Source organism: Taudactylus pleione, unplaced genomic scaffold (genome assembly GCF_031769625.1).
Source record: "Taudactylus pleione unplaced genomic scaffold, aTauple2 ptg000332l, whole genome shotgun sequence".
In the NCBI taxonomy this organism is placed as follows: domain Eukaryota; kingdom Metazoa; phylum Chordata; class Amphibia; order Anura; family Myobatrachidae; genus Taudactylus; species Taudactylus pleione.
The window spans coordinates 5,166,920-5,191,769 of NW_028284733.1; the positions used below are offsets into that span (position 1 = coordinate 5,166,920).

General features: G+C 42.8%; 1 protein-coding gene across 1 annotated transcript in view; it reads left to right on the plus strand.

Annotated features, from left to right (window-relative positions):
- The window catches only part of LOC148509114 (phospholipase A2 inhibitor NAI-like), a 35,752-nt gene extending 31,482 nt beyond the window's left edge, over positions 1-4,270 (plus strand). Inside the window, exon 5 of the mRNA XM_088443659.1 lies at positions 3,359-4,270. Within this exon, the coding sequence (XP_088299785.1) occupies positions 3,359-3,558 (200 nt within the window). The 3' untranslated portion in view covers positions 3,559-4,270. The remainder of the gene's footprint in view (positions 1-3,358) is intronic.
- The last annotated feature ends 20,580 nt before the right edge of the window (positions 4,271-24,850 follow it).

The following is a 24,850-nucleotide window of genomic DNA, read 5'->3' on the forward strand; positions in this document are numbered from 1 at the left end:
TAAGCCTCCTAATCGCATCACACAGTCTTGTAAATCCACAAAGTAGATGAAGCCAGGGACCTCTGAACCAGACCCATTATTCCAGCTCAACAATCAGACAGACCTAAGATGAACAAGTCACTCCAATCGGATTAGCCCAAGGGGCCAATTGCTGAATATCTCAAATTGAAAATGGGACAGTGCATCAGCTATCGTGTTCTCAATACCCCGCACGTGGCATGCCCTAAAAACTATATTGTCCCTTAAACACTTCAAAACTAAAAACCTCAACAGCTGCAGAGCTGGAGGAGAGGAGGAATGCTGATTATTTATCATGTGCACCACTCCCATGTTTTTGCACCAAAAACCTGTGGTCCGATTAGACAACCTATCATCCCACAATTCCACCTCCACTATTATCAGAAAGAGTTCCAACAACAGCAAGTTGGATTGAAAGCCACGACGCAGGCCATGGAGCAGTGCATCATTCCTCTTGGAAGAATGCCCCGAAGCCAGTTGAGCCAACAGCATCAGTAAACAGCTGCAACTCAGCATTGTCAACTGCTGGTAAAGGCCAAAACCTTTTTGGGCATGACACCAAGAGGGGAAATGCACAGGTCCGGCAAAGGGTGGATGGGAAAAGGCCCGTACATATGGCCCAAAGCCACTTAAGCAAACACCACATGGGGAAGCTCTCTGGCCAGACGCAAATTCCGAGCTGAAACTACATGCAACTCACTAGCCAAAGGCAACTGAAAACCTGAACGAAAACCATCCAGCAAAAACAGAGCATCCTCCCGCAAAGGATACCAGAACAACCATCCAACTCCTCCAATACAACCGGAGAAAACGCCTTACTTGTTTACTCCGGAAACATCACTCCTGCCCTTCGATCTTGACTTGCAATCTTTGGCGGGGTCACCATAATTACAAATGTGGCAGGAGATGAAAGCGACACCCAGCTCCCCTAGAACACCGAGAATCATTATAAGCAAAACACTTCCCCTTGGCGGGCACGGCCGTGCCTGCACAAGAAGATGGGTTAGGCTTCCTTCCCTGTGCCCCATCCACAGGCAAATTAGCCTCCTGTGTGACTGCTAACCAAACCTCGACATCCTTATAACCCACTGGCATAACCAGCTTACCGTCCTGCTTCTCATGAAACTGTTCATCATAATCTCTCCATACAAAACCCTTGGACTTGATAAAAATATCATGCACCTAAGGAATATATTTAATTACATACATTACAGTGCTCCCAAAGGAGAGTTTCGAGGTAGCAGGCCGATGAAAACAGTATGCCACTGAGCCAGTGATGATAGCTACGACAAGAATCTTAATACCCTGGCTTCTTGGCCTTATCTAATGATTTTTTTATGTCATCTGGTAGCAAAAATATATCCGCAAACTTACCCTTGCGAATCTTATCCCTAACACGCTTACGTAAGCCCCTGTCCACTGCTGTTTTAGCACAGTGAACCATACCAGAATCCTCAACTGGTGCTGCAACTGGAACCAAAGCGTCCTGATGTATAGCTGCCTTCTTAAATAGATGCCGAGCAGCCAGCCTAGCCAACTTATGCAGGTGCGCTGGTGACCCTGACAATGAGCTACTATCACTAGACCTGGAGAGTCAGTATCACATAACAAAGGAGGGACAGCAGACTCACCACCAGAATATCCCAGCATTCCATCACCACCAGGCACCAACACCGCAGCAGCAGGAGCAATCACCATGTCACTTGCACTTCCACTGGACCCACTCCCTGACATCATCGTGGGAACACTAGGCAAAACACTATGGCGAGACACAGATAAGGGTACATCATGCAACACCTCAGCCGAGGGACCTGGAACCGGAGCTGGGGAAAGGGCAGGAACAGGAGGAGAAGGAGCAGTGGGAGGGGGAGGAGGGGTGGTCAAAACCACCCCTTGAGGGGTAGGCAATGGTGGGGGCGGAACCACCCCCATTTGCGCCACAAATTGCTGAGGCCAAGACAGGGTGGGTGGCAAAAAAACAGAGTAAAAATGTGCAGGGTAAGGAGAAAAAGGATAAGGTTGAGGGAAAGAAGGTTGCCAATAAGGGAAATGTGCCCAAGGCAAGGAAGGGAAAGGGGAATGAGCACCTTGGCTAAGAAAAGGGGGCAAAAAAGAGGGGTGGGAAACAGGAGAAAAATCTAGGGAGGACGAGGCCATAAGGGCTGAAGAAGAGGACGGGGCATGGAAAGACATGGGAATAGAAGGTAAAGGAAATGTGGGGAGAGATGAAACAGGTTAGGGATGGAGAATGGCTGGCACTGAAGGTGCATGGGAAGAGACAGGAGCGACTAAATCCCCACCATACACAAAAGGAGGGGTGGAAAAAATTAATCCTCCAGAAGAAGCTTGGCCCTACTGCATAGCAGTGAAAGGAGCCAAAACTGCAAGGAAGGGGGCTCGACCAAAAGACAAAATGTCCGCGGTGGCTGAGACAACCCCCGCAGGGGGGAGGGGGGGCCGCGGTGGGCAGGCATGGAGCTGGAACAGTACAGTACAGCATGGGGGGCACACAACAGGCACTGCCAATGAAGCGCCGTGAGAAAGACGCGCGGCCACCGCCAGCAAGAACAAATAGAGGGAGGTTGCCGGTGAAGGTGACAGGGCGAGCAGTGACCCCCACGAGAGATGGGGACCATTCACCCGGAGGGGATCGGAGGAAGAGCGGGGACAAAAAAACCCATGTCGGGGGGCATGGCCGAGCTCCAGGCCGGAGGTGAAGCTCCGGGCTGGTGAGAAAAGGCAGGGACGCTGAGGCAGCAATGGGCAGCTGCCGGGGTCTGTGAGGGGGAATCCATGAATCAGCGTGGAGGGGGAGCAGAGCGTTTAGGGCAGGGCATGAGGGGGGGGGGGAGAGAATGTGAAAGAGAAGATGAGGCAAAGAGGAAGAAAAGAAAGAAAGAAAGAATAAACACAGAAAGTAAAAGTGAAAGGAAAGTAAAAGGGAACACACAGAAATGGAGAAAGAATAACAGAATAAATGTCACCAGTCACTGTAAGAATGGCACCAAGGGACAAACACCATCCAGAAAGAATGGCTGCCTGGCATACCTGCCTTATATTACCCCCCTATGGCCCCTCCCTCTGCCTAGCAACAGCTGACAAAATTACTAACCAATTACAAAAAACGAAGGACTCTTATATAGCCTTAAGCTTATGCAGCTTTCGTCTCTTCTTAACCAGAGAGAGGATTATTCTGTTGTCTCAGGCTGACTAGAAACTTTACTTCGCTGACCAGAAGGCAAAGGTCGCCTCTTAGGAAATGTCACTTTAAGCTGTTACTCTACAGTATACTACTGTTTTTTAACTGTAAAATGATACTTATGTTGTTTGTTCTTCACAGGTCCTGTAAAACAATCTGTGGCTCTTCGTGGTTGTGCCACTAAAAGTGTCTGTTCACTTGGCACCCAGACCGCAACTTATGGTAACCTGGACATGAAAGCATCATTCTCGTGCAGCAGTAGAAGTTTTGCTCTGCGCAGTAGTCCATTTGTTTCCTTTATTCTTGCAGCTGCAGTAGCTGTAGCTGTAGTTTGGAAATAGATGAGTGCAGTCAGTTCCCACCCAGCTTCATGTTCTGCCTCTAAATGGGTAAGACAGTTTAAAAAATAGTTTCAAAACATTTCATATTTTTTGTCGTTTTTTTTAATGTTAATGGGATTGATAATTTTGAATAAAAAATTTTTAGTCAACTAAAAGAATGATTCAATTATAGTTATATTTTTATTGTCCAGACCTCATTATTGATATTGGAACTGACATAAATGTAGGACTAACATGAAAAATGTATCATAAAACAAAGAAGTTACGCGCCTGAACTAAGGAAAATGTGTTTACACAAGCTCTTGGGAATCATAGTTGTCAGAAAACATTACAGAACAAATAGAGACTCTTTGTTGGGGCACTCTTGGATATGTCAGTGTTGGTACAGAATGATAAGATATAACTTTTGATAATTCGATTAAAATAGTAAATAGTAGTATCCAATAAAGAGAAGAAATAAAGTATAGACATATACTGATTGTATTATACCCCTATACCCGTACACAGCACCCTTTGTTATGAACAGGGAACTGTTCTATCCCAAAAGGGACACTGCACCTGTCTAAGGTTTTTACATACTGTATACTGTAGGTGGGATTTATCTGTTACATTCTTATGTTGAGATATTGGTATACCCTTGTATACTATTATTGGTGAAATATTAAAAATGTATGCAATCTAATAACTTATACTGATATGTTTATAATAAAGATTTCTGGCTGACCCCTGGTGTTTGTGTTTATTTAAAATTCAACTTTCATAATTGCCTTCAGTTATTGATATGGACTGTATGTAAATCACTTAAGTAAGTGAAACCTATATACCATATTCAAAAGAGTAAGTACCCTGTAATAGAACATTTCAAATGATCAATACATTAGCTATGGCCATATGTTGCTTAAATGATCACCTGTCTAATATAACCTACAAACAGAGTTAGAATGTTGATATAACGACAATGCAGTTGTCAATAACAACAGCATAGGTTACGCTGAAATAATTATATAGCAGCCATGTGGCATAGAAGCAAATTTAGAATGTCGATATAATGACAGTGCGGTTGTCTGTAACAACAGCTTGTATTATTCTGAAATAATCATATGTTAGTCATCAGCATATATCACATCATTTAATGCAACTCAGTGTAACAATGCAGTTGTCAATGGCAACTGAGTGTATTTGCTCAGGAGTTTTCGTTTTTACAACATTCTGCTGCAATAATCATATATCCATCATATACTGTACATATATCTCACAGTTTGGTGCAGCCCATGTGAACCAATGTGTTTGTTGAAGGCAACTATGTATCTTGAATTAAAAGAAGGTATTATCTTAGCACACTAAAATAATCCTATACCCGTCATAGGTCATACTATAATGCAATTTAAATGGAGCAAGATACGTCTGCTGTGGACGAAGTAGAAGCAACTCACGGCTGTTAGGGTACAGTTCTGCTTCTACTGCTCTTGTGTCTGCGAATGCAGTGAACAGTGAGTGAGAGAGCATACTGGGTATCCAAGATGTGATGGAAGAAAGATAAGAGATGAAATCCGCTGTTGGGAGAGCCTTAGAAATCCTCCCTAATAGAAGCTCTAGCGCAGGACTGAATTATCCTCGGATCCCAATGAGAGTACTACTGACCATATAGGGATAGGTGTATTGACTCGTATGTATTACAAATAATTATGTGTCTCTAAAGTGCAGCCCTGCACCTAGGCAGTTTATTCAGCCTGTATACAAACACAATGTCATAAGTGCATAATAAACTGGCTATGGAATCCTAAATAAACCTCTATACCTTAGATGATGCTATTTAGCATTACGAATAATCGCACAATATGAACACTTTTAGACCTTGTTTGTGGTTCCAAAGCACAAAAGTTATTATTTGCAAAGAAAAAGGTACATGGCACTTTGATCTAAACAATGAGTGCAATGGTTACATTCATTATGGTACAGTCGATACATACGCAGGCGCTCTGATTCCAGATCCCGGCATCAAAGATGAAACCTCCGTCACAGAAAAAAAAATATGACTGACTAGCTGATTTCAGAGAGCCTGACTATATACCTTACAGAGATATGCAATACAATAGGCATGAGCTGGCATAATGTCAATGGTTCTTCTTGGAACTTTTGTTACGATACAGTTCATTGGTCCATTTGTACTTGTGTAGTCCAGCCTTCCAGAGGTCCTTTTGTACTTTTTCCCACCTGTAAACAAGTCTAAACTAGCTATTTACATTACAACATTTCAATGTCTATCTCTCTATATTTCATATTTCGTAGACGCATGTTGTGATCTCCTTGCCGCTGGAACTGGAGATCTGCAAATAAACAGCGGTTTAGAATGGCACCAAACATGGTCTGTTTATTACATATTAAACCTTAGATCCAAAATAACATGTATTTCACAACATTACTGATATGAATAAAACCTTGAATATTAACCTTAAATACTGCTGAACCTTTTAGTGTAATTGTGTAATGTGTTACTATAGGAATATTAAGAAAAGACGCTAGTTAGCGTTGTGCGTATGTGTTTATGTAGTACACCATGGTACGTGTTATGCAGGGTTGTTCTTATAATGGGTCTTGGTAACTGAGGGTATGGTTTCTAAAAGGACTTTTAATAGTGTTCTATTGAGTAGGAGTCGCACGACGCTAAATAATAACATCGCCATATGTACTTATATTGGGAGTCTTAGCTAAAATGGCGTTGTGCGACCAGTCGCAGAATGGCATCTCGTTTGCCATTCGCAAGATGGCGTTGTGCAGATTTTGATTTTAAACAGATTCTGTCTCAGCCAATTTTCCGGCTTCGACAGTCCACCCTTTGATAACCAATCAAACACTATCACAACCTATCTTGAATCTGTTTAGCCATGCATGAAAATATACTGTTTAACGTTATTATGGTATGACAAAGTTTGGTCATTTTAACCATTAGATATTGCGTCTCAAGGACGGTAAAACAACCCTTATACACCATCTGCGGATCCATAAGGGATCATTGGCAGGATGTGGGAATCCATCTAACCTATAAAGGAAGCTTTGAAGGGGGAATGGGACTGTATTATCTGGGATGTTTTTAAAATAACATTATCAATATATTTATGCACAACCAATCAAATCCAAGTTACATTACTCATAGGGTACATTCTAATTCAGGATTGTAATACAGTTCTTCCTTGACCTTGGCATCACTGTTGCTTATCACCACCATCTCAGTTTCTCTGTTCACCCTAATACATTTTCCACGCTTCAATACATTAGGAACACATCGGACACAAAAGTCAATTACTAAGATGACACTTATTAGCAGGATCAGATGTTTACCCACTGTAGCTACCAATTTCTGGACCCACTCTCCTAGACCGGAGAACCATTTCACAGGGTTCAACCACATGAACCACTCCTCTACCTGTTCCTCAACTTCAGTCAGTGAAGCATTATGGTTCTTTTGGAATTCCCATTTCAGCTGCAGAATTTTGTCCATCTTCCCATCTATCACCTCCTTGGGATCACTGGTGTTATTTGTAATATATGTGCAACACTTTACACCAAACTGGGTGGCCAATGTCACACAGTACCCTCCTGTGACAGTTGTTAAGTAATTTAACACTAGTCTATGTTGTACAAGTTCTTTCTTATAGGCTTGTAACTCTTTACCTGTATACCTAAATGGTAAATACATACATCTCTGTTATATTATCTATTAATTTGGCAAGATCTTGGATATATTTAAAATTTAAGGTACCCCGAGCGATCCTGGTGGGATCTAGTGCTACCAAAACTTGGAAACCAGTTGTCTCACTAATCAACTTTGTAGCTGTGTCACCAGATATCATGTTTCTTTTGTCACAATGTTCATAATGTGTATGAACATATGGAGATGGTGTGTTTTTATGGATACCAAGCATTTCACCATGTGTAAGGGTCATAATTTCTGGAAGTATTCTTCCCAAATAACATAAACCTTCTGAATTCGGAGAGAGACACTTATACGATTTTCTTCCACATATAAAATATACATCATCAGGGAGAACATAAGGGATTGAGAACATCATAGTCATTAAATACATTTCTCTCGCAAATAATCCTACTTCAGGTTCTCCCATCTGGTCAATACATGTCCCTGGTTGTATGACCCTGGCACAGTACTTCCCAACTATCAATCAGACAACCTGAACGTAAGAAATTTCTGATCATAACAAATTCTCCAGGTTAGACATCATGACAGTTTGTTGCTGGCATATCGGGTGACAACAATTTCAGTTTCTGCTGCTGCTGTTTCAACTGTTTACTTATTGTTATAAGATACCTTACTGAAAACTCATTGTTACTTTTCAGATCTTCCTGTGGACTTACAATCAAATGAGGTTGTCTACCAAACAGTATTTCAAAGGGGGACAGATTAAGAGGATGTCTAGGAGTAGTCCTTATGCTATGAAGGACTAACAGTAATGCTTTTGGCCATCCCAGTCCAGTCCCTGCCACTATCTTACTTAATTTATTATTAATAGTACCATTCACCCTCTCCATCTTGGCACAGGTCTGTGGTCGATAGGGGGTGTGAAGTTTACTATCAATACCCATCAACATACACATACTCTGGAAGACGTCTCCGGTGAAATGAGTTCCACTATCACTTTAAATAATTCTAGGGATACCGTATCGACATACAAACTCCTGTACAATCTTTTTAGCAGTGAACACAGCAGTATTAGTGGCAGCTGGATAAGCCTCTTCCCAATTAGTGAATACATCTGTACAAACTAATACATACTTGAGATCCTGCAGGGTGGTAATTGGATTAAATCAATTTGTATTACCTGAAAAGGTCCATCTGATGGAGGGATGTGGGATGGTTCGGTTGGTATTGTTTTTCCTACATTCTACCTCAAGCATGCCAAACAGGACATTGTCCTCTTTTCAGTTTGAGAAGAGAAGCCCGGTGCACACCAACACGCCCTGACCAACTTGCACATACCTTGCTTTCCAAAGTGAGTCAGACCATGCTCTGCCTCAGCCAAGCTTGGGTAGTATGTATTGGGTACCACCGGCTTACCTTGTCCATTTCTCAACAGTCCAGAGGACTCCTGTCCACATCCCTTGGATCTCCAGATGGCCTTTTCCTGAATGGAACACAAATTTTGCATCTCAATTAATTTCTACATATCAATAGTTTGAAAAGTCATTATTTGTTCTATTGGTACATTCATTTTTAACCCTGCTGCCCATCTGGCAGCTTCTTCTGCTCTGTTATTTCCTAGTGACACTGGGTCATCCTCACATGTGTGAGCTTTACATTTAATGACAGCCACTGCCTTTGGCATTTGAATCACTGTCAATTGACCTTTTATATGTTTTGAATGGGCTACTGGTGTGCCCGCTGCTGTCATAAACTTTCTGAAATGCCATAGAGCTCCAAAATCATGTACCACTCCGAAAGCATTCCTAGAGTCAGTGTAAATGTTAGCAGATTTGTCTGCGGCCAAATCACATCCTCTTCTTAGTGCTCCATACTCCGCCACTTGGGCTGAGTGAGGAGGACCAAGGGGTTCTGCCTCTATGATGCCCTTGTCATTTACAACAGCATAACCTGTACATAACTCTCCTGTGTCAGTTTGTCTATGACAACTCCCGTCCATGTAAAATGTCAAATCTGCACTTTCTAAAGGTGTATCACGTATGTCAGGCCTAGAAGTAAAAGTTTGATTCAAATAATCCATACAATCATGTTCATCAGTACCCCTGCAAAACTCACCTTCTGCCAGAGGCTGACCTTCCACCCTTTGTGCATTCCAATGCACATATGGTAAGTACGTTGCTGGATTTAACATATTGCACTGCTCTATGGTGATGTTTGCAGGCGCTATCTGGGCTAGTTCCCATTTTGTGAACCTAGCTGAGGAGACATGTCTGGTTTTGGCTGAGTTCAACAAGGCAGATACTGCATGGGGTGTATAGACAATTGTATCATGCCCTAACACTACATCTTCGCTCTTGTTTACCAAAGAGCGGTGGCAGCAACACTTCTTAATCACATTGGGAGTGATCTTGCCACAGTGTCCAACTGGCCACTGTAGTATACTACAGGTCTGCTAGCGTCACCATGTTTCTGGGTGAGGACACCTGCTGCACAACCATCGGCTTCCATCCAATATTACTCAAAGGGTTTTTCATAATCTGGCATTCCCAAGGCGGGTGCTTTTGTCAGACTATCCTTAAGATTAAGGAAAGCCTGCTCTGTTTCCTCAGTGTGAGTAACACGATCGGGTTTTGAGGATGACACCAATTCCTGCAATAGTAATGCCAAAATAGAGAAACCTGGGATCCACGTTCTGGAGTATCCACACATGCCCAAGAAGGTACGGATTTGCTTTTGGTTCTGCGGCAGGGTCATGGTCTGTATGGCCTGGATTCTGTCAGAAGTCAGATGTCATAGGCCCTGGGTTAGGCAGGGCTGTAATTTGTCATTAGCAACCTTGTGCCCTGTTTGTGAGAGATGAAGCAACAAAATTTTAGTATCATTTAAACATGTCATAAATGAATCAGAACACAACAATAAATTGTCCACATATTGTATTAGAACAGATCCATTGGCAGGTTGAAAAGATTACAAACAGTTGTGTAAGGCTTGGGAGAAGATACTGGGGCCGTGGTTGAAACCCTGGGGCAATCGTGTCCATGTGTATTGTACCCCCCTGTATGTGAAAGCAAAGCGGTACTGACAGTCAGGATGTAAGGGAACAGAGAAGAAAGCATAACAGAGGTCAATGACAGTAAAATGGGTGGCAATTTGTGAGATCTGCATAAGGATGACAGCTGGATTTGGCACTACGGGAAATTGGCTCTCAACTACCTTTTTAACTCCTCTAAGATCTTGTACTACCTGTGAGCCCTCCCCCCAGCCTTCTTTACTGGAAAAATTGGACTATTAGCTACACTTGCTGTGCATACTAAAATTCCCTGCTGCAATAACCGTTCAATTATGGGATAAACCCCTAATTCTACCTCTGGTTTTAACAGGTACTGGGGAATTTTTGGAGCTTGCCTACTGCTTTTTAAGTGTAATATTATGGGAGCTACATTTGCCATTAATCCGGTGTCCTGTCCATCTTTAGTCCATAGGAAACTTGGTATTTGGGATAAAATTTGTTCTACCTGAGATGGATTTTTATCTGTAACAGTAGAGTGGAACATTAACCTTGGGGAGTGTCCAACATATGCCTCACCTCGTGTGCAAATCTCTCCGGGACATCCATAGATATACCATAAGGGGTACAATAAATGACACATCCCATTTTACACAACAAATCCCTTCCCAGCAGGTTAGTAGGGGCTTCTGCTTCCAGGAGAAAAGAGTGCCTGGTATGCAATGGACTGATAGTAACTTCTGTAGATTTGGTTAAAGGATCATTTTCACTTTACCCGTTACACCCACTGCTGGTACTGTCTTGCTGGTTATCTGTAAATTGGATGAAGAATTTAACACTGATCTGGTCACCCCTGTATCTACAAGAAAAGGATATTTGGTACCAGCGACATCAATGATCATTACCGGTTCTTCCCTTGTATCCCCAGTTAACCTGACAGGCTGTTGACTACAGGTGTGACCTGACCCCTAGAGCTGACTATCTTCTTCTAAACAGCATTCACAGCCACGATGTGAGCAGGTGGTAGCTGTGACTGTCCTGACTCTTGTGGGTGTCCCTCCTGTTGGTACCTAGGGATTCCCTGGCTTACTTTGCAAAACCTACTTATGTGGCCCTCCTGGTTACATCTGAAACACCTTTGTAAGTGACGTGTGTTGAAAGGTTGTTTTTGTGTAGGTGGAGAAGTATGAAAAGATTGATGTTGGGTATGAGGATATGAGTTTGGAGGTTGTGTGGGGTGAGTGTATTTTGGCCGTGTGTGATAGGAGTGTTGCAGTGGTATTTGCATTACTTCTAGAGCTTGAATACTAACGGCCATTAGTTTCTCGCTCTGCATTTCTCTCTTCTTAAGGATGTTTTTATCATGTTCAAAAGCAGCTTCCGTGAGAGTGTCCACTGTAATTCCCCTCCTCCCAGGAAGTGAGGTCTGAACCCTTGTCTTAAGTATGTCTTTAAGACCGTCCATAAGCACTGTTACTGTCATTTCCCTGTAATGGGTATTTTCTTTGATATCTTTTATACCTGTATTTTGAGTAATAGTCTACAGAGCTCGATTAAAATAGTCTGCTGCAGACTCACTCTCTTTCTGTTTAATTGTAAAAATTTTACTCCGATTAACTACTACAGGGAAATATATGACTAATTGGTCGACAATATGGGTTATGTTATTTTGATTGCCTTCATCAGTTAGGGGAATATATCCATCCAATACACAGGCCCTGATAAATTTTTTCACATCGGTATTGTGTGGAAGACATACCACTCGCCAATCCTTGTTGGTTGGCTCATGAGCATTACCCAAATCCTTTACAAATTTTTGGCAATTTGCTAACGCCTTCCTAGGGTCTGCGAAATCTATCATTATGGAATGTAACTCTGCCCTCGTCCATGGACAATGCATTGCTACATCCCTTGTAGTCACCACACCCTGTGCGTCCGGATTCCCATTGGGAACAGTTATTGTCCAGACAGGGTAGATGCCTACTGCACCACTACCTGTGGCTTTATTACCTTGTGGTGAGTTCAGCCTCTGACTACTATGTTTGGGATTAGCAGTCTCTGTAGCTGCAGGTGTTAATATTTCCTGCATTATCAATGGTGAAAAACCCTCCATTACTGGTGCGGGTGGGGCAGCTACCTGTGCTTGTTGAGGTGGTACATTTAACATTTGTGCAACATGGGAAAAAGTGGACATTACAACAGGTTCATCATCTGCATCATAAACATGTTCCTTATAGTTACTCAGAAGAGGGTACATGTGCATGTACATGGTGCATGTGCGCTAACAATACCTTTGCAATGCTACTTTGCTGTGCGTGCTCGTTCCCTAGCGTCATGCGCACAATGCTATTTTGCATTGTGCATACGCTTCCTTGCACCATGCGCGTGCCACTAATTTGCGTTGCATGCACTCCGCTATGCCACATGTTCCCCTCGTGCTGCCACAACTTTAAACAGTCATTAAACTTTACCCTTTTGTTTAGTGACCCCACCAAACAAATACTGTCTCTAACATTGTTCAAAACCTCCAAATCAAAACTACCAATCTTTGGAAAAGGCTTTCTACATTTCTTGGTCATCTTGACCCATATGTTACAATACGCTGTAGCGTATGCACCATACTTATTAAAAGATAACATACCTGGCCGACCCAAGCGGCCCTTCCATCAGCAGCACATCATCGACCATTACTAGAAATTGCTTTGGCCCCATCTGAGAAAACGCTTAGCAATCTTTAGAGAATTTCGATTGGTGAACGATTTTCAGAGAGCTACGTTCACGCACTCCCTCCCGTTATACACAGCAAACCCGCCTGGCGTTACAGTCGGCTTGCACAATGAGGAGCAGGATAACCACCTATTGTAAATTATCCTACTTGCGGCTGTATTAACAAGCTTCAGCCGCTCGCTTCTGCAGACTATACACCGGTTTCCCGCCCTTAGAGATCATTTGTATAGACAAAGAGAGAAAAATAACTTGCTTTGTCAGTTAAATTACTCGTGGTAAATCGACTCAAGCTTTACCACACCGCTTCCTAATTTGAGTTTACTCCCACTGGTAGCATTTAGAAGTTCCAATAACTCCTAACCTTGCCAGCAGTTTCACCCCCACGACGACCCACCTTACAATCACAGTTTACATAAAACTATGTGGTTCGATCATGCTGCTCAATGACCCTAACTGATCAATGGACTTTGCGATTAATTGGTGTTCGGACTGAGAAGAACTCCTTGTTTCTCGATTTCACAATGTACCTGCTTTTTACACTGGCCCAGTAGTTTGCATGGCCTCGTCAGGCATCTACTGAGTTTCACTTGCGGTTTAACCAGACAGTAACCTCCACCAGGCTTAACCAGACAGTAGCCATGTTCATTGACAGTTTATTATATATTTTTTATATTTATTATTCTTAGTACTGAGAGTGTGCATCAGCTTTCCTCCCCTTTTTTCTGCATTAACCAGACAGTAGCCTCTGCTTTTCGGGCTTAACCAGACAGTAGCCCCCACACACAAACACACCTCAATCACATACCCTATTTCTGCGCAGAAAAACAAAACCTTTCCCAAGTATAGCAGTATAATTCAGAGGCTTGAACAGGTAATCAGACTATAAACACAATGACCTTTTGAACATGTGGCAGCAATACAGAAAACATGCAGACACTGTTGTGCGACTTATACCCTAACACAATACTTTAACAATGAAGGAAAACAAACTTTTCCTTCCTCGTCCCTGGTTCTAATCTGCGCTTCTTGACCTCACACAATATACGGATAGCGGTCTCTCAGCAACCAAGTGGTAACAGATTTACAAAGGCATATGCGTTCTTTCCCGCTTATGGCACCTTTCCACCCTTTTGGTGAGAGATCGATAACCATGTGGCTATCGCGTAAGTATTAGCGCGATTTCACTCGATGAGCCCACCAACTATGGAATCCTAAATAAACCTCTATACCTTAGATGACACTATTTAGCATTATGAATAATCGCACAATATAAATAAACACTTTTAGACCTTGTTTGTGGTTCCAAAGCACAAAAGTTATTATTCGCAAAGAAAAAGGTACATGGCACTTTGATCTAAACAATGAGTGCAAGGGTTACATTCATTGTGGTACAGTCGATACATACGCAGGCGCTCTGAATCCAGATCCCGGCATCAAAGATGAAACCTCCGTCACAGGAAAAAAAATATGACTGACTAGCTGATTTCAGAGAGCCTGACTAAATACCTTTCAGAGATATGCAGTACAATAGGCATGAGCTGGCATAATGTCATTGGTTCTTCTTCTTGGAACTTTTGTTACGATACAGTTCATTGGTCCATTTGTACTTGTGTAGTCCAGCCTTCCAGAGGTCCTTTTGTACTTTTTCCCACTGTAAACAAGTCTAAACTAGCAATTTACATTACAACATTTCAATGTCTATCTCTCTATATTTCATATTTCGTAGATGCATGTTGTGATCTCCTTGCCGCTGGAACTGGAGATCTGCAAATAAACAGCGGTTTAGAATGGCACCAAACATGGTCTGTTTATTACATATTAAACCTTAGATCCAAAATAACATGTATTTCACAACATTACTGATATGAATAAAACCTTGAATATTAACCTTAAATACTGCTGAACCTTTTAGTGTAATTGTGTAATGTGTTACTATAGGAATATTAAGAAAAGACGCTAGTTAGCGTTGTGCGTATGTGTTTATGTAGTACACCATGGTACGTGTTATGCAGGGTTGTTCTTATAATGGGTCTTGGTAACTGAGGGTATGGTTTCTAAAAGGACTTTTAATAGTGTTCTATTGAGTAGGAGTCGCACAACGCTAAATAATAACATCGCCATATGTACTTATATTGGGAGTCTTAGCTAAAATGGCGTTGTGCGACCAGTCACAGAATGGCATCTTGTTTGCCATTCGCAAGATGGCGTTGTGCAGATTTTGATTTTAAACAGATTCTGTCTCAGCCAATTATCAAGCTTCAACAGTCCACCCTTTGATAACCAATCAAACGCTATCACAACCTATCTTGAATCTGTTTAGCCATGCATGAAAATATACTGTTTAACGTTATTATGGTATGACACAGTTTGGTCATTTCAACCATTAGATATTGCGTCTCAAGGAGCTTAAAACAACCCTTATACGCCATCTGTGGATCCATAAGGGATCATTGGCAGGATGTGGGAATCCATCTAACCTATAAAGGAAGCTTTGAAGGGGGATTGTGACTGTATTATCTGGGATGTTTTTAAAATAACATTATCAATATATTTATGCACAACCAATCAAATCCAAGTTACATTACTCATAGGGTACATTCTAATTCAGGATTGTAATACAGTTCTTCCTTGACCTTGGCATCACTGTTGCTTATCACCACCATCTCAGTTTCTCTGTTCACCCTAATACATTTTCCACGCTTCAATACATTAGGAACACATCGGACACAAAAGTCAATTACTTAGATGACACTTATTAGCAGGATCAGAAGTTTACCCACTGTAGCTACCAATTTCTGGACCCACTCTCCTAGACCGGAGAACCGTTGTACAGGGTTCAACCACATGAACCACTCCTCTACCTGTTCCTCAACTTCAGTCAGTGAAGCATTATGATTCTTTTGGAATTCCCATTTCAGCTGCAGAATTTTGTCCATCTTCCCGTCTATCACCTCCTTGGGATCACTGGTGTTATTTGTAATATATGTGCAACACTTTACACCAAACTGGGTGGCCAATGTCACACAGTACCCTCCTGTGACATCTGTTAAGTAATTTAACACTAGTCTATGTTGCACAAGTTCTTTCTTATAGGCTTGTAACTCTTTACCTGTATACCTAAATGTGTCATCATATATCTGTGATATTATCTATTAATTTGGCAAGATCTTGGATATATCTAAAATTTAAGGTACCCCGAGCGATCCTGGTGGGATCTAGTGCTACCAAAACTTGGAAACCAGTTGTCTCACTTATCAACTATGTAGCTGTATGTATGTCAACAGATATCATGTTTTCTTTTGTCACAATGTTCATAATGTGTATGAACATATGGAGATGGTGTGTTTTTATGGATACCAAACATTTCACCATGTGTAAGGGTCATAATTTCTGGAAGTATTCTTCCCAAATAACATAAACCTTCTGAATTCGGAGAAAGACACTTATACAATTTTCTTCCACATATAAAATATACATCATCAGGGAGAACATAAGGGATTGAGATCATCATAGTCATTAAACACATTTCTCTCGCAAATAATCCTTCTTCAGGTTCTCCCATCTGGTCAATACATGTCTCTGGTTGTATGACCCTGGCGCAGTACTTCCCAACAATCAATCAGACAACCTGAACATAAGAAATTTCTGATCATAACAAATTCTCCAGGTTAGACATCATGACAGTTTGTTGCTGGCATATCGGGTGACAACAATTTCAGTTTCTGCTGCTGCTGTTTCAACTGTTTACTTATTGTTATAAGATACCTTACAGTAACTTCATTGTTACTTTTCAGATCTTCCTGTGGACTTACAATCAAATGAGGTTGTCTACCAAACAGTATTTCAAAGGGGTACAGATTAAGAGGATGTCTAGAGTAATCCTTATGCTATGAAGGACTAACAGTAATGCTTCTGGCCATCCCCGTCCAGTCCCTGCCACTATCTTACTTAATTAATTATTAATAGTACCATTCACCCTCTCCATCTTGGCACTGGTCTGTGGTCGATAGGGGGTGTGAAGTTTACTATCAATACCCATCAACTTACACATACTCTGGAAGACATCTCCGTTGAAATGAGTTCCCCTATCACTTTAAATAATTCTAGGGATACTGTATCTACATACAAACTCCGGTACAATCTTTTTAGCAGTGAACACAGCAGTATTAGTGGCAGCTGGATAAGCCTCTACCAAATTAGTGAATACATCTGTACAAACTTATACATACTTGAGATTCCTGCAGGGTGGTAATTGGATTAAATCAATTTGTATTACCTGAAAAGGTCCGTCTGATGGAGGGATGTGGGATGGTTTGGTTGGTATTGTTTTTCCAACATTCTTCCTCAAGCATGCCAAACAGGACATTGTCCTCCTTTCAGCTTGAGAAGAGTAGCCCGGTGCACACCAATATGCCCTGACCAACTTGCACATACCTTGCTTTCCCAAGTGAGTCAGACTGTGCTCTGCCTCAGCCAAGCTTGGGTAGTATGTCTTGGGTACCACCGGCTTACCTTGTCCATCTCTCAACAGTCTAGAGGACTCCTATCCATACCCCTTGGATCTCCAGACCTCCTTTTCCTGAATGGAACACAAATTTTGCATCTCAATTAATTTCTGCTTATCAATAGTTTGAAAAGTCATTATTTGTTCTATTTGTACATTCATTTTTAACCCTGCTGCCCATCTGGCAGCTTCTTCTGCTCTGTTATTTCCTAGTGACACTGGGTCATCCTCACATGTGTGAGCTTTACATTTAATGACAGCCACTGCCTTTGGCATTTGAATCACTGTCAATTGACCTTTTATAAGTTTTGAATGGGCTACTGGTGTGCCCACTGCTGTCATAAACTTTCTGAAACGCCATAGAGCTCCGAAATCATGTACCACTCCAAAGGCATTCCTAGAGTCAATGTAAATGTTAGCAGATTTGTCTGCGGCCAAATCACATGCTCTTCTTAGTGCTACTAACTCTGCCACTTGGGCTGAGTGAGGAGGACCAAGGGGTTCTGCCTCTATGATGCCCTTGTCATTTACAACAGCATAACCTGTACATAACTCTCCTGTGTCAGTTTGTCTATGACAACTCCCGTCCATGTAAAATGTCAAATCTGCATTTTCTAAAGGTGTATCACGTATGTCAGGCCTAGCTGTAAAAGTTTGATTCAAATAATCCATACAATCATGTTCATCAGTACCCCTGCAACACTCACCTTCTGCCAGAGGCTCACCTTCCACCCTTTGTGCATTCCAATGCACATATGGTAAGTACGTTGCTGGATTTAACATATTGCACTGCTCTATGGTGATGTTTGCAGGTGCTATCAGGGCTAGTTCCCATTTTGTGAACCTAGCTGAGGAGACATGTCTGGTTTGGGCTGAGTTCAACAAGGCAGATACTGCATGGGGTGTATAGACAATTGTTTCATGCCCTAACACTACATCTTCACTCTTGTTTACCAAAAGAGCGGTGGCAGCAACACTTCTTAAACACATTGGGTGTGATCTTGCCACAGTGTCCAATTGGGCACTGTAGTATACTACAGGTCTGCAAGCGTCACCATGTTTCTGGGTGAGGACACCTGCTGCACAACCATCGGCTTCCATCCAATATAACTCAAAGGGTTTTTCATAATCTGGCATTCCCAAGGCGGGTGCTTTTGTCAGACTATCCATAAGATTAAGGAAAGCCTGCTCTGTTTCCTCAGTGTGTGTAACACGATCGGGTTTTGAGGATGACACCAGTTCCTGCAATGGTAATGCCAAAATAGTGAAACCTAGGATCCACGTTCTGGAGTATCCACACATGCCCAAGAAGGTACGGATTTGCTTTTGGTTCTGCAGCAAAGGATCTTCTTCTTGGATCTTTTGTTACGATACAGTTCATTGGTCCATTTGTACTTGTGTAGTCCAGCCTTCCAGAGGTCCTTTGTGTACTTTTTCCCACCTGTAAACAAGTCTAAACTAGCTATTTACATTACAACATTTCAATGTCTATCTCTCTATATTTCATATTTCGTAGACGAATGTTATGATCTCCTTGCCGCTGGAACTGGAGATCTGCAAATAAACAGCGGTTTAGAATAGCACCAAACATGGTCTGTTTATTACATATTAAACCTTAGATACCAAATAACATGTATTTCACAACATTACTGATATGAATAAAACCTTGAATATTAACCTTAAATACTGCTGAACCTTTTAGTGTAATTGTGTAATGTGTTACTATAGGAATATTAAGAAAAGACGCTAGTTAGCGTTGTGCGTATGTGTTTATGTAGTACACCATGGTACGTGTTATGCAGGGTTGTTCTTATAATGGGTCTTGGTAACTGAGGGTATGGTTTCTAAAAGGACTTTTAATAGTGTTCTATTGAGTAGGAGTCGCACGACGCTAAATAATAACATCGCCATATGTACTTATATTGGGAGTCTTAGCTGAAATGATGTTGTGCGACCAGTCACAAAATGGCGTCCTTTTTGCCATTTGCAAGATGGCGTCGTGCAGATTTTGATTTTAAACAGATTCTGTCTCAGCCAATTTTCCGGCTTCGACATGGCAAATCTACTAGTGATATGGAAACTGCTGCAGTGACAGAATGATTAAGTGATCACAATGTCATCAGATCTTTATCAGCATACCCATGACGGTGATTATTTATATGCTGTTATTCACATCAAAATTGTTTAGGCGAAATGTTGTGATTTATAGGAATAGGTTCCCCATGATAAAGATTACTGATTAATTTGAATGTTATTCTGCAGCAACAAATTTACAACTTCTGTTTAGTACATTCATGCCCCAAAAGGGTTAGTCATAGAGTACTACTGTTGCTTGTTTGCTACATACAGTATGGTGAGGTATATAGAAGAAGGCAATAAAATAATTAGGTATGTTACACAAACTTAAAGTGACACTAGGAGTCACATGTGTGCGGTCTGGTCCGTGCACCAACCCCGCCTGTCCGTCAGACACGTGTTGCACCCCATGCGGCTTGATCACTGCCCAGTAACACAGTGAGGGCAACTGAGATTTATACTGCTACCCCGTCGGGGGTAGCACTTTTGCCCTATTGCTCCAGGGGAGGTTTCTGTTCTCTCTGAGCTCATCTTTGGACACCTGTGACACAGTTTGACAGGTGTCATGCCCCAGTCTAACTCCTGTTCCTATCACTCATTGTGTAGTGTTCCCATCAACGGCAGCAGAAGGTGTGTGCCATGAGGGCAGTCTTGGGAGGGCACCATTTTCCCTGTGTTGCAAAGTAGCCACCCATGCTCCCCAATCCTCTGTGAGGCTTCCCCTTTCCACTGCTAGGAGGCAGATGTGCTACTATTATTATTACATTTTATTTATAAGGCGCCACAAGTTTTCTGCAGCACCATACATACGGCAATAGGAAGATAGTACAGGGTAAATTACAGTACAATACAGTAACCAAAATGATCAGAGCAAAAGTAACAATTAGCAACACAATTCTCAGTACACAATACAGCTGAGAAAGTGATGGCTGTGAAGTGCTAGAGAAGAGGGCCTTGAGACAGTAGGGAGGTGGACCCTGCTCCTAAGAGCTTACAATCTAGCTATGTGTGCCAATTAATAGTGATCTATTGACATAAGCACCAATTCACAGTGTTCCCCAGCTAGTGACAGGTTGTCCATATTTTAACCATGTGAAGTCTAGTCCCAGGATATTGCCTGTCTAGCAGTACATTCCCATAGGTGCTGTATATGTGCTGAATATGAATACTATTTCACCTATGAGTCGGGCAGTACATTAAAAACCATTAAATAACAAAGAGTGGGGGGATTTTAAAAAAAAATGTATATTATGCCCATGTGTGGTATACAGTGACGTAACTAGATTATTTGGAGCCCAGGGCAAATTTAAAAATGAAGCCCCCCCGCCCCTCCTATGTGCGTGCGCCGAAGGTGACACAGTGAAAAATGGGTGTGGTCACTTAAAAATGGGGCGTGTCAACATATGCACCTTAACCCCAGTAATGCCCCTTATACAGTACCCCCAGTATGGAAAGTCCCCAGTTTTGGTCCCTCTTATGCAGGCCCATAGTAGTGCCCCTTATACAGTACCCCCAGTAGTGGTCCCCCTTATGCAGCCCCCCATTAGTTACCCTTATACAGTACCCCCAGTATGCAATACCCCCAGAAGTGGTCCCCCTTATGCAGCCCCTCATTAGTTCCCCTTATTCAGTGCCCCCAGTATTGGTCACCATTTTGTAGTGCCCCATGTAGTGGTCCCCCCTATGAAGTGTCCCCAGTAGTGGTCCCCCTTACGCAGTGCCCCATGTAGTGGTCCCCCCTATGAAGTGCCCCCAGTAGCAGTCCCCCCAATGCAGTCCCCCCTGTAGTGGTACCCATTTATGCAGTGCCATTTATATAGTGCCCTCAGTAGTAGTCTCCCCTATACAGTGCCCCCAGTAGTGGTACCCCATATGCAGTGCCCTTTATATAGTGCCCCCAGCAGTAGTCCCCCCCATGCAGTATCCCCAGTAGTGGTCCCCCTCATGCAGGCCCCCAGCAGTGATCCCCCTATCCAGTGCCCCCTGTAGTGGTCCTCCCTATTTAGTGCCCCCAGTAGTGGTCCCCCCAGTGCAGTGCCCCTAGTAGTAAGCCCCTTATATAGTGCCCCCAGCATTAGTGCCCCCCATGCAGTGCTCCCAGTAGTGGCCCCCCTTATGCAGGCCCCCAGTAGTGAACCTTCCTATCCAGTGCCCTTATTCAGTGCCCCCTGTAGTGGCCCTCCCTATTTAGTGCCACCAGTAGTGGTCCCCTAGTAGTAAGCCCCTTATATAGTGCCCCCAGTAGTAGTTCCCCCCTCAGTAGAGGTTCCCCCTCCCGATGCAGTGCCCCCAGTAGTAGCCCCCCAGTTGTAGTCCCCAGTAGTGCCCCACCCCCAGAAGAGGTCTTCCCCTGTAATGGTGCCCCCAGTAGTAGCTCCCCCCCGCAGTGCAGACACACTAGTTACAAATAAAATATAAAAAAATACACATACCTGAATCCACGCTGTGGCTCCGGCCACTGCTCCCGCCTCCACCGCTTCCACACATCAGTCCTCCCAGGCTGGCGTGCTCTGCATTATGGGAGAGACATCATAACATCTCTTCCATTACCCACTGCAAGAGCCGGAAGGCGGAGATCATGAGTGAGCTCCAGCCTGGCTTTTGCAGTGGGCGCTGCAGCAGTCAATGAGTCTGTCTGACTCTCATTGGCTGCTGGTTAACACACACATCGCTGCTGCACTGGCGGCAATGTGTGTATTAAACTGCACAGCCTGAGCCTGCCTCCCACCCTCCTACTGGCACTATTAGGTAAGCGCTCAGGGGGAGGGAAGGGGCTCGGCTGTGCAGCACAGGACCGGCGCTGGGCGCAGGGAAGCCTAGTGCCAGTCCTGTGTAAATGTGTAGCACTAACCACACACACTGCTGTCAGCGAAACACTGCCTAACTAGGACTGGCTGGACCATGGGTGGCGTGGCCCCCCGCGCCGCCGGCCCTATGGCACCCAGGGCACATGCCCTGCTCAACCCACTTTAGTAACGGCACTGTAGGCCAATGGCTGCAGCGAGCTGGCTGGCTAAAGTAAGTAACAGAGCAGCGGCACAAACACACGGCAGTTTAATAAAATATAGGACATCTATGAAACATTGCCACACAGCAGTGGCAGACAAGATGGCAGCTTAATAAACTATAATAATGTCAGTCAGCAATGCCCCAAATTGTGCCAAATGAAAAAGAGGTGCAAGATGGAATTGTCCCTCCCACCCACTCTTATGTGGGATATTAAAAAGGACATGCACAGTTTAACAAACCAAGCACTTTAGCCACTAAGACTGAACTCCTTGATTTGTTTGGGCCCCCACAAAACATTTTTTGGAAGGACTACCTTCAATTAGCGGTGGAGATTGCATGTGCTGGTTCAAACTGCTGGTAGCTGATACTGGAATGCTTATTATTAATTAAAAATTATTATAATTTTGTTAAACAAATTGCATGAACTCGCTGCAAATTACGTAACAGGGAGGAGGTGTCTAGATGGTTAATGTCCCTTCCCCTGCTAAGTTTGGCTTTACAAATAGAACAGATGCCTTCACAATTGTTGTCAGGATTTAGAGTAAAATAATTCCACACCCAAGACGTGGCTTTTCTGACTTTCTCTTTATCATGAGCAAGAACTGCTGCCACTGGTAGCTTACTTACACAAACCACCTCCTCATCATCAACATCCTTATTAGCGTCAGATAGGACACAAATTTCCCCCTCATCCTCCTTTTGCACTTGCTCCATACTATCATCCTCATTTTTTATTATTTCACCATCTAATACTAGCACAGCCGTCATGGCGTCAGTGATCCACTATGAAACTGGGTGACAGCTGTTATATTTACTTCCTCTAGCAAAGGACTGTATAATAGTCAATTGTTTTTTAAAATTACTACTAGTAGTAGTCTTCTTGGCCCCTTTCTGGGAATAAGATCCACCCCCAGTAGCAGCAACAGGCGTAGCACTCAAGGATCCTTCAGAGGAATCACAGGTAGGAGAGGAGTCAGTCATGCTTATGAAATTGGATGCAGGACTACTTCTGATCAGGAATGAGAAGGTTGATGATGATGCAGGTGTTGGTGGTGGAGATTGCAGGCGCTTGGATCCAGATAGAAGGGAGCAGCTAGGTGACACTGGACTAATTGATGTCAGGTTTTTTGTCCCCAAAGTTTCTGAATTTGAAATACCCTTTCCAATTTGATGAATGCACTTCAAGTGATGTAACAGGGAGAAGGTTCCAAGATGGTTAAGGTCCTTACCTCTACTCACTGTTACTTGGCAATGGTTACAAATGGCTTGGCAGAGGTTGTCCAGATTTAAGTGGAAATTATTCCACACAATGGAAGTGGATTTTTTGGTCCTTTGCCCAGGCATGGCAACAATGGGATTTTTCCCACCATGAGCAACAACTGTTGCCTGATTTAAAGTTTTATAACACAAACATCCTTGGCATCAACATCCAAATCATCCTTTAGGTAAATATCCTCCTCATCCTCCCCGTGCAATTCCACAGCAGCATCCTAGATTTCTACATAATGTTGACTTGTGCTGCTCATCCACACATTTGCAGAGGGCACATAAATGGTGGAAGGAGGATCCTTTTTCAAGTACAGTATTAGAAAGGTCTGGCACACACATGGCAACCGCAGACACACTCGTACTCTCCTCAGGGATTTGTGATTTCTCGGAGCACACAGTTGGTTCCAGTGTCTTACTCATCTTAACAATTTTAATTTTTTTTGTACCTCTCCTACAAGCAGAGGGTCTTAAATCATTATTAGAACCACCAGTCATAAATAATAAAGGTCAAGGCTTTATCCTTTCCTTGCCACTTTGTGTAGTGAATGGCATATTGCCAATTTTTTGTTTCTCTAAAGCTGACTTAGCTTTAGATTTATTTTTCTTTAACAGGGTAAAAGTTAATTTTTTTAGCCTGACTGTTTGGCCTGACTTAAGCCCTGGTACATCGGCCTTCATAGATGACGTTGACGGCCTTGCATTGTCATCATGACTGCTGCCGGCAGCTACAAGACTGGTATGTGGATCCTGCTCTCCTGTCTTGTGACTGTCCTCCATACTCACTGCGGTCTTACAGCAGTGTCACCAAGCAATTATAGCGCAGCTAAGTTGCAGCTAACGCACACTACCAACCACACACACAAAAAATAGTTTTTATTTTCTCACTGGTGGTGTGGCTAACATGCACACAGAAAAAAATATTTTTATTTTCCCACTGGTGGTGTGGCTAACACGCACACACAAAAAATTGTTTTTATTTTCACACTGGTGGTGTGTCTAATATGCAATTACACACACAAAAAATAGTTTTTCATGTCTCACTGGT